At 45.1% G+C, this 11,510-nt stretch overlaps 1 protein-coding gene across 1 annotated transcript in view; it reads left to right on the top strand.

The window, feature by feature from the left end:
* The window catches only part of st6galnac5a (ST6 (alpha-N-acetyl-neuraminyl-2,3-beta-galactosyl-1,3)-N-acetylgalactosaminide alpha-2,6-sialyltransferase 5a), a 118,710-nt gene extending 107,893 nt beyond the window's left edge, over positions 1–10,817 (top strand). The window contains exons 4-5 of the mRNA XM_069942387.1: positions 6,748–6,855; positions 10,586–10,817. Coding sequence (XP_069798488.1) covers positions 6,748–6,855; positions 10,586–10,817 — 340 coding nt within the window. The remainder of the gene's footprint in view (positions 1–6,747; positions 6,856–10,585) is intronic.
* Positions 10,818–11,510: the final 693 nt, after the last annotated feature.

The following is an 11,510-nucleotide window of genomic DNA, read 5'->3' on the forward strand; positions in this document are numbered from 1 at the left end:
TGGACTTGCCATGGACAGCAGCAAAATGCTTTAGAAGCACTAAAGGAGCACATGTCCTGCCCACAGGTTCTGTCTTGTTACGACGTCATTGAGCCTGTGACATTTACCAGTGATGCTTCACAGTATGCACGAGGTGCAGCCAGTTTGCAGAAGGGCAATCACAACCCCATTCTTCACGAACACTAACTGACATAGAAACCAGATATGCTCAGATCTGAAAAGAGCTGCTTGCTGTTGTTTTTGCATGTTCAAAATTCCATTATTATATTTACGGCAAGCCAGTGACCATAGGAACAGACCACCAGCCCCTGGTCACTGTACTGAAGAAACCCATAAAAGCAGCACTGGTAAGACTACAAAGGATGAAGTTACGACTTCAAAAGTCATACACCCTTGTGTATAAAAGTGGAAAACAAATGTACCTGACTGATACTTTGTCTTGAGCTGCCATGTGCTCCACAGTTCACCAAGTTGATGACGAAGCCAACTTTGACGTTAACTACATATCCTCTTCTCATTTGGAGGAGTTAAGGAGACACTCAGCAGGTGACCCAACCCTGCAGACACACAGCGCTAACATCAGATATAAGTGGCCCAGCAAACAGCGTGGTCTTCCACATGCTGTTCATCCTTATTTTACCTTCAGAGACCAACTAATTAGTGAAGATGGGGTCATCATGGAAGCTGTCATTCCTGGGTCACTACAAAAGGAGTATTACAGAGGGACTCCTGGTGCAGAAGCTACTAAACAGAGAGCACGATGCATAGTTGATTGGTTGACAATGACAGATGACATCAACAAGGAGATATAGTCATGCTCTGTCTGTAACAGCACAAAACCACACCACAAAAGGAACCACTCCTCCTTCAGCCAGTTCCAGACCTGCCTTGATCGACCGTGGCAACAGATATCTTTGAATGGTGCTGTCAGCAGTATTTGGTGCTAATGGACTCATATTCAGACTGGTAGGAGATTGACCTGCTTCGTGATGTTACCTCAGCAACGTCATCACAAACTCAAGAGACACTTTTCAGTTGATGGAGCCCCGCACGTCCTCATATCAGGCAATGCCAGACGGTTTACAAGCCAGCGATTCAAGGACTTTGCCATACAGTGGGACTTCACTCATGTCAACAGCAGCCCAGAGTGCCCCCAAGCTGTCCGCAGCACCAAGCAACTCCTGGAGAAATCTCACAGAGATAGAACTGATGTTTTCCTCAGCCGCCTAAATCCCAGAAACATGTCACGAGACGCAAAGCTAGGGTGTCCTGCACACAGACTAATGTCAATGCAAACACACACTCCTCTCCCCGTCTCCAGCAAGCTACTTGAACCTGCATAAACCACAGGAAGTAAAATAACATATAAAACATAACAATTACAGCACGGAAACAGGCCATTAGGCCCTTCTAGTCCCACCTCCCTGCACAATGCCCATAACCCTCCATCTTCTTCTCATCCATATACCTGTCCAACCTTTTCTTAAATAATACAATTGACTCTGCCGCCACTATTTCTCCCGGAAGCTCATTCCACACGGCTACCACTCTCTGAGTAAAGAAGTTCCCCCTCATCCCAGCTTCTCAAAAGTTGTGCAATGACAGATCAAGCCAACCACTTCAGCCTTTAATGGAAGGACAGGTTGTCAGGTTGCAGACCCCCTCGAGGTCACAACCGGACAGTCACAGCAAAGGAGAGTTGCAAGGAGCCCAGATCTTATCTTGTTCAATCAGAAGGAAAGCTATACAGGAGGAATCGCTGACACATTCTACCTGTAGCTGAGCCTGTATCAGCCCAGCCCAGTCTAAGTGACACTGACTATCAGGTCGTGTTAGTCGCCAAATCCCAAATACAGAGACTGAATTATGTTTTACAGCATATATATTTGTTTGGTTATAGTCATTGAAATTCATATTGTTTACAAGTAGCAGAGTGTTTTCCTAAGTTTCTCATGTAATACGGTTATTTCAGTTACTGAATGTGTCTGCAAAATAATGGTCATGACACTAAGCTTGGAGGGGTTGTGTGCACGGAAGAGGGGTCAGGAAGCTCCAGTGTGATTTGGATCAATTGAGGGACTGGGCAGATCCATGGCAAATGCACTACAATGTGGATAAATGTGAGGTTATCCACTTTGATCATACAAACCGGAGGGCAGATTACTATTTGAATGGCAATAGATTAAGAGATGGGGAAGTGCAGAGAGACCTAGGGGTACTTGTGCACCAGTCTCTGAAGGCGAGCATGCAGGTAGAGCAGGCGGTTAAAAAGGCAAATGGTATGTTGGCCATCATATCAAGAGGGTTTGAGTCTAGGAACGAGGATACCTTACTGCAGCTGTACAGGGCCTTGGTGAGACCCCACCTGGAATATTGTGTGCAGTTTTGGACACCTTATCTAAGGAAGGATGTTCTTGCAATGGAGGGAGTGCAGAGGCGATTCACCAGGCTGATACCTGGAATGGCAGGAATGACTTAGGAGGGAAGATTGCGCAAATTGGGATTGTACTTGCTGGAGTTTAGAAGATTGAGAGGGGATCTCATAGAGACGTATAAAATTCTGGCAGGACTGGACAGAATGGATGCAGATGGGATATTTCCAATGATGGGAAAATCCAGAACCGGGGGCCATGGTTTGAGGATAATAGGCAAACCATTTAGGACCGAGATGAGGAGGAATTTCTTGACCCAGAGGGTGGTGAATCTGTGGAATTCATTGCCACAGAGGGCAGTAGAGGTAGGTTCATTAAATCTATTTAAGAGGGAATTAGATCTATTTCTTCAGTATAAGGGTATTAAAGGTTACGGAGAGAAGGCGGGGACGGGGTACTGAACTTTAAGATCAGCCATGATCTCGTTGAATGGCGGAGCAGGCTCGAAGGGTCGAATGACCTACTCCTGCTCCTATCTTCTATGTTTCTATTCTGTGACACCTTGTAAACACAGGCGTTTAACAAGGTAATTTTGTCATGGTGTGGAACATATGTTAAGGAAGCGGGATGTAGATCAGTCACTGTGTTCATATCCTGTATATCCGGGTTACTGGGGTTCCAGGGGATTCTTGCTGCTGATGCACTGCAGTGGCCAGGTTCTGTTACCTTGCATCCCCGCATGGTTGCAGGGCGAACGCACACACTCCTCATAGACATCAGTGGATTCACACCAGGGTTGTTGGCGCTGTAATAGAATGGCACTAACCACTACTCTCACCAGGCTACCTAAAGTAGCACACCAGGCTGGAAGAAGTTCAGGAGAATCACTGAAAAGACTGTGGGATGGTGGTTGGGGGCGGAGGTGGGGTGGGGAGAAAGGTCAGGTGTTGAACCTCCTGCACGGGAGAGAAGCACGACAAGAGAAGGATCAACAAGCCCCCATTCACAATGGATGACAGTGCATGCAGCTGTGGAATCTCATTGAAGCAGCCAGAAACTATCGACAATGATCCAAGTTCAACTGCATGTTTATTATCATACAAATGTAGAGTACAACTGGATGAAACAGCGTCCTTTGGTCCTCAGAGTAAAAATATACAAACACATCGATAGACTTAGCACATATACTTACAAGTGATTTATATGCAGTACAGATATATCAATAAATATTAAATAAATAGTAGAGCCTCGGAGGAATTATATAAGCATTACATCAATCATTCGGCATTCTGACTGCCCGTGGGAAGAAGCTGTTTTTTGGCCTGGTGGTTTTATTAATTAAATCCATATTTATTGAATTAACTGTTTATTTTACAAGCTAAACCCATTAGATTTAGAGGCTGATTAGCTGGAAAGTGAAGGCAGGGGGACTCTGTCCTTCTTCCATCATAGCAGTTTATTGTCATAGACATTGTACAGATGCATTGACATTCTAGCTTGCAACAGCTGCAGAGGTATGTATGCTAACAAACAATAAATTAAATTACCGCACGAGAGGAACGAAAGATAGTAAATATCAAAGTATAAATAAATATTCACAGTTGGGGTTCGTGCAAAGTATGCGATTTAAATTAGACACACAGGCCAATTTGACTGTACGAGTCCATCCTGCCCAATTTACAACCCATTAACCTACACCCCTAGTATGTTTTGAACGGTGGGAGGAAACCGGAGCCCTCGGGGATAACCCGCGCAGACACAGGGAGAATGTACAAACTTCTTGTAGACAGCGCGGGATTCGAACCTCAGTCCCGATCCCGATCGCTGGCACTGGCTGTAAAGGCATTGCGTTAACTGCTACGTTACAATAGTGCAGACGGATCTTGGTGCTCTTGGAGTAGTATTAAAACATAGAAAAATAGGTGCAGGAGTATGCCATTTGGCCGTTCAAGCCTACACTGCCATGATCATGGCTGATCAGTACCCAGTTCCTGCCTTCTTCCCCATACCCCTTGATCCCCTTAGCTACAAGGGCCAAATCCAACCTCCTCTTAAATATTGACAAGGAACCAGCCTCAACAACTTCCTGTGGCAAAGAATTCCACGGATCCACCACCCTCTGAGAGAAGAAATTTTTCTGATTCGGCAGTACGGTGAGATTCGGGTTGACACTTCCTCAGCACTGCAGTTAAGCATCTTAACATGCTAACTGTGGGAGGGAGAGATTTCTACAGCACCTGACGCATAGTCCAATTTGATAGGTCCTGATCCTGTTCTGCTACACTCTTATTCTTTCCAGCCATTTCTCCATCCATCCGGAAACTCTCACACTCTTTGGCACAATGGCACGAGTCTACTCAGGAAGGTTTAAACCAGTGGGGGAGGAGAATGGTAGGCCATTGAGGAGTCCGGAGGAGCAAAGAGATCTGGGAACACATATACATTTTTCCTGAAGGTGCCATCACAGGTGGACAGGGCTGTAAAGAAAGAATTTGGCATCTTAGCCTTTATAAATCAAAGTACATTTGCACAATCCTTTATCTGGAACCCTTGGGGGACAGTATGTTCTGAATTTTGGATTTTTCAGGATTTCGGAAAGCCAGATTCAATCCCACCCAAATTGTGCTGCCACATCCACCCTTCCGTCTCCACCCTTCCTCACCCGCCCAACCTGCGCTGCTGGTCACCCCCCCCCCTTGCCAGTCTGACTCGTGCTGCTGGTCTCTCGCCTGCCCGACTCGCACTGCCAGTCTCGCGCCCACCCGACTCGCGCTGCCGTCTCTCTCCCCCTCGCCCGCCCGACTCGCGCTGCCGTCTTTCTCCCCACTTTCTGGTTTTTGGAGCTTTCTGGATTTTGGATGTTCCTACAAAGGACTGAGTATAGAAGTTGGGGAGTTATTTTTAATTTAACATGTTATTTATAGATTTAAAGCCACAATAAATTTGTTCATTTAACAAGTATATAATTCAAATCCCAATACATGTCGTCTGTAAAAAGAGAAAAAAACAGAAATATATATCTGCCTAGATCCTCCCCTCCCCACATCCCATACTAACCCCTACAGAAAGGAAGGACGGAACCAGAACTCTTCAACAGGAGTTTTATTATGATAATATTTCATAATAATATTCATATAGAGACCTTAGAAGAAATAAAATATCAACAATTCAATTAAATATTTAAACCCACCTTTTGTAAATATAGGCTCCATATTTTCAGTGGGGCTGTTATGTTGAAGTTATTCAAGTCATTGGTGAGGCCACACTTGGAATATTGTGTTCATTTCTGGTCGCCCAGCAGCAGGAAATATATTAATAACATTGAAAGATTGCAGAGAAGATTTACTAAGATGATGCCAGTTCTTCAGGAGTTGAGTTACAGATTATACTCCTTGAAATGAAGAAGAATGAGAGGAGACTTGATGGAGGTTTATGAGGGGTATAGATAGAGTAGATGTAAGTAGGATGTTTCCACTTAGATTGGAGGAGATAAATACGAGAGGTCATAGCTTTAGGCTGAAAGGGGAGAGGAATAAGGGGATCATTAGGGGAAAGATTTTCACTCAGAGAGTGGTAGGAACGTGAATGCAGATTCAGTCTTGAGGTTTAAAAATAAATTGGATAAATACATGGATAGGAGAGGTCTGGACGGATATGGAATGAGAGGAGGTTTAGTTTTATTGGTCGGCAGAGACCAGAGGGGTCGAATGGCCTGTTTTTCTGTGCTGTAATGTTCTATGGTTCTAAAGCAATTGTGTGACAGTTGGTGTTAAAGCAGAGAGTTGCCCTCTCTGGGACAAGTCAGGGAGCAAGGAAGTCCGACAGATTGAACTGCATTTATTTTATTGCAAGAAGCCTCTCAGGTAGGACGTACGAACCCAGGGCATGGTATGGTACATGGGACTGCGTTTTTAGAGCCATATGTGAAGCAGGGCTGAGGGAAGGGTCAATATTATAAGTAGGACAGGGTAGCATGGAAACTAGATTCTCGGCCCAATGAGAATGTGCCAACTCTCGAGCAACCATTTACGTTCATCCCGTTTTATATCTTCTGGCCACTCTCCCGGCATTCCACCTCTTACACGCAAGTGGGGGTGGGGGGATTTACAACTGCCAGCCCAGGTGTGAGTGGGATGTGGGAGGATACCGGAGCATCCAAGGGAAATGCACGAGGTCACACAGATAGGTCTCGATCCTTCCCGGGTTGTGACAGCTGTGAGGCAGACACTGCACTGTACACCATTGTGCTGTCTGAAATGATGGCTGATCCTTTACCTCGGCTCCACTTTCCTCGTGCACACCCCATTCCATTAATATCTATTTTGCACATACACGCTCTTGCCACTGTATTGATACAAGGATGTTTCTTTTACAGGAAAATGTCCAATTCATGGTTGAGTACTGGCTGGTTCACCATGATAATCGCACTTGAACTTTGTGACACAATCGATGTCTATGGCATGGTCCCACCCGACCTGTGCAGGTAGGTCCGGAGCCATTGCCGTGGCATTGCAGCTCAAGAGAAGGGCATGAAGTCCTGATGTTGGCTTCATAGAACATTACAGCGCAGAAATAGGCCCTTCAGCCCTTCTAGACTATTTTTCTGCCTAGTCCCACTGACCTGCACCCAGTCCATAACCCTCATACACATTCCATCCATGTACCTCTCCAAATTCTATTTAAATGTTAAAATTGAGCCCATATTCACCATTTCAGCTGGCAGTTCGTTTCCACTCCCCCACCACTTGAGGGAGTGAGCGGAGGTGACAGCAGTTGGTCAGCTATTAACCCAGAGCACTTCCCTGTCCTGGACGTGCCAGAGCTTCTAGAGTGCACCTTAGTCGGTAGGTGTGTGGTGTCTTTCATCCGTAGTGGCTAAGTTATCAGAGAATGAATCATAGCTCATAACTCGCCAGTTGGTGCATATGGTATTTCAGGAAAGTGATTTTATATTAATGCTTGATTACCAGAAAGAAAACAAAGAAAGAACTTCACAGCCGATGAAGCATTTCAGAGCTGTTCTTAATTTAGACATACACCGCAGTAACAGGTCACTTTGGCCCACAATCCCGTGCTGCCCAATTTGCACCCAATTGGCCTATGACCTCCAGTACATTTTGAAGATTGGGAGGAAACCGGAGCCCCTGGGGAAAACCCACGCGGACACGGGAAGAATGTACAAACTCCTTACAGACAGCGCGGGATTCGAACACCTGTCTCGATCGCTGGCGCTGTTAACAGCATTTTGCTATCAGCCACCCAATTTTCGCCCATGGGATTGAACCACAGATAAGAAACAGGCTTTCCCCAATATTAAATGGGATCTGATGTAAACTGAAATATTTAAGGGGTGTAATGAATATATTTAGAAAGCACAATTGACAGACTGAAGGCTGAAAGATTCTGATTTACATTTGTTCTATTTGGCAGCTTTTTATCCTCATTATCAAAGGAAATGAGAACAAATGGAGATGCTTGTCAATTGTGACAACTTTCGTGCTCTAATAACATCCTTGCAACATTCACCCTCTCATCAGCCCTCATGGGATCATTTTTCAGGCCACACTTAAATCTTTTATCGAATTCACTGGTCAACACGCAATTGTTCGCGCTGGGCTACTAGCCTTTCATTCGCTGCTAGTCTTGTCACCCCCGTGCATTCTCAGGGAATAGGACTGTGTTGTGTCAGTGTTGGGTTTACATTGTTGTGGAAGGAATTGAAGTGGAAATGAAAGTAAAATTCCTTTCATCCAGAATACAAATAACCGAAGGCCTCAAGCAACCGGCAAAAAAATGGCAGGAAATAAATAAGTCAAACATATGCAAGTTTAAAATCGACGCCCTCTAGTGGTTAGTTCACCAATCCACGCAATCACAAGCAACGAAATAATTCACTTATCCTGCATCTACCGATCCCCACTGATACGAGATACCTGGGGTTTTACTGTATATCTTTAAAGCATTTTCTAATAGCACGGATTTCGTAAGAATTGGAGGTCTTGGGTTACAAGAAAAGATGAGATAGACTAGGACTTTTCCCTTGGAGAGTAGAAGGTTGTGAAAAGATTATGAGGGTTATTGGCTCCACGAATAACGTCAGCCATTTTCCCAGGGAAAGATTTAAAAGGGGCCCGAGGGGTACCTTTGTCACGCAGAGACTGCCAGAGAAAGTGGTGGAGGTGGGCAAATTTACATTTAACAAGCATTTGAACAGGTAGATGGATAGAGAAGGTTTAAAGGGATGTAGGCCAAATGCAGGAAGACTAGCTCTTGTAGATGACGTGGTCAGCATGGACGAGTTGGACCGCAGGTCCTGTTTTCTTGCTGCATAATTCCTTAAAGAAGAGGCAAATCCCAATCCGGCCCACCCAGTCTGCTACACTTCACACATCTTTCCATTTGATTATGGCTGATAGAGTTATACCATGTCAAAACAGGCCCTTCGGCCTGACCAAAATATCCCAACCCCCACTAAGCCCACCTGCCAGAGTTTGGTTCATATTCCTCAAGGTGCATAACTAAACTTGTCCCATTTGCCTGCATTTGGCCGATCTCCCTTTAAACATTTTCTATCCATGTACCTATCTGAATGTTGTAATTGTTCCCGCCTTTACGACTTCCTCTAGCAGCTCGTTCCATATGCCTACCATCCTCCCTGTGAAAAAAATTGACCCTCAAATCCCCTTTAAATCTTTCCCTCTCACCTTAATCCAATCCCTTCTAATTTCAGAGTTTCCCAGCCTGGGAAACAAGACTGTGATTCTCTACCCTATCCCTACCCCTCATAATTTTCTAAACCTCCATAAGGTTACCCCTCTGCTTCCTTCACTCTGCAGGGAAAAAGTCACACCCTATCCAGTGTCTCCTTAGAAAGATGTCCCTTTGAAGCCTTAGATTTGATTAATTTTTAACATGTTCCTCTGAACCAAGGGTGGCCAAACTTGGTTGGAGATAAACTTTAGATGTTTCGAAGCCGCAAGTCACGAAAATATATTACATACACCTTTTTACTCTTGCATGCACATTTTGTCCCAAAAATTTTAGACACTAAGAAATACATGTATGTAACAATATTTATTCATGGATGTCGTTTCTAAACTGCCAATTTGTATTAGTTCCAATAATCAAAAAGTACACAAACCGTATATACTCGTGTAATAGTCAAATTTTGTAAACCAACTTTTAAGGTAAAATTTCGTGGGTTGGCGATTACACGCATGCTACTTTTGACTATGGTAACTACCTGCATCGTTTGGGGTGAAGGGAGCTTGGATGGTATATATACACACTAAATATTTTCAATTGCAAGCCATGCCAACTAAAACTACCACTGTGAGTACGATTCCTGTCTCAGCCAACATATTTCCACGAGCCGCACGTTATATGCCAAAAAGCTGCGTGTGGCTCGCTTGCCGCAGTTTGGCCACCCCTGCTCTAAACCCATCCTATCGATGGACCTGTCCAATTTTGTTTCTCAAACATTACAGTAGTACCTGCCTCGACCACCAGCTCTGGAAGCCCATTCCATACACCCACCATCCTATGTAAAAAAAAGTTAACAATCAGGTTCCTGCTAAATCTAATCACCCCCACCCACCCCCTTACCTTAAACCCATGTCCCCTGGTTACCAATTCGCATGCTCTGGACAAAGGTCTTGGGTTTTGTACCCCTCTGTGACATCGTCCCTCATTTCTTGTACCCCAGCCTGCTCAACCACTCCCTATAGCTCAGCCCCGCCCCCCCCCAAGTCCTCATAAATCTTCTCTGTACCCTTCTCAGCTTGATGACATCTTTCCTACAGCACAGTGACCAAAACCAAATACAATGCCCCAAATGGGGCCTCAATCATCCGGTTTATGCCTTCCCTCACCATTTTGGCCTCTGGCACATTGAAATCTTGTCTGGAGAAACAGGTGTTTACTCTGTGAAAATTCTCCATCCATATGATGGATCTCGGCCGGTGAAGTACTCAGTCATATCTAATGGAGAGTCCTGGGCCACCACTGTTTAGGCAGAGCTGTGAATAAAGACATTGATGCGACATTACCCAAAAACAAGCAAGTTGAACTTTCATTTCAACAATACTGACAAGGAGGCAACAGGTTTTCCAATGGCACCAAGTCAGCTTAAAGCACTTTGTTTTAAGCATGTGGAAAGTGTAGTGACTGCAATGCTGTTGACGATGGAATCGGTCTGTTTTCATCTCCTGCAGGGATCCTGCTCACCGACAGGTGCCATACCATTACTACGAACCCACGGGGATTGACGAGTGCACAATGTACATCTCACATGAGCTTGGCCGCAAGGGGAGCCACCACCGGTTCATCACGGAGAAGCGCGTGTTTGCCAAGTGGGCAAAGAAATACAGCATCCACTTCCACGAGCCTGAGTGGGAACCGGGTTCGGAAGTGGCCAACCGCACAGAGGCTGAAGCCAACCAGTGAGGAACGGACACAGCACTCAGACATGCCGGTTGAGCACCGGGCTCAAGGCACGGCCCGGCACTTACGTTTTTACAAACCACCGTCCCATGAAAGACACAGGGCGTGTGTTCAGAAGAAGCTTCATGCAGCCAGAGATGTGCTTTAGAGGTGTTGGGGGGGGGGAAGACTGAGGCGATTACTGGAGAGCCACTTGATTCCAACCCATGGAAGCCTCAAGCCAGGGACCTCTTCAGATCTGGGAATTCAGAGATTATCTTTTTAAAAAGCAGAGCGAGGGATGTTTCGAATTATTAGTTATGATTTTGTTAATCTTGCATGCAGCCTTTTACAATTCTTGCAGGGGATTTTTGAATTTGTGTGTGATAGTCCCTTTGCCTGACTGTAGTACGACCCCTTTCACTGACCTGCAATACTATTTATAACAAAGGAAATTTATTATCAGAGCTGGGCTGCAGTGCATCACTTTTGAACTTTTGCTGACATTTTAACCAAATACCATGGGCCGCTCAGAGATGAAGCAACGAATTAATCTTCCTCGGTGCCAAGGACTTCTATCACCGTGAGAAAATATTGCTGGGAAAATCAAAGTATCTGCTGAGCAACTGAGAGATGGTCTGCTCTGAAGTTAGGGAAAGGAGGAGGTCATTCAGCCCTTCTTTCCTGTCCGACGTATTAAGATCAAGATTCAAGTTT

The sequence above is a fragment of the Narcine bancroftii genome, chromosome 5 (genome assembly GCF_036971445.1).
Source record: "Narcine bancroftii isolate sNarBan1 chromosome 5, sNarBan1.hap1, whole genome shotgun sequence".
Taxonomy (NCBI): Eukaryota; Metazoa; Chordata; class Chondrichthyes; order Torpediniformes; family Narcinidae; genus Narcine; species Narcine bancroftii.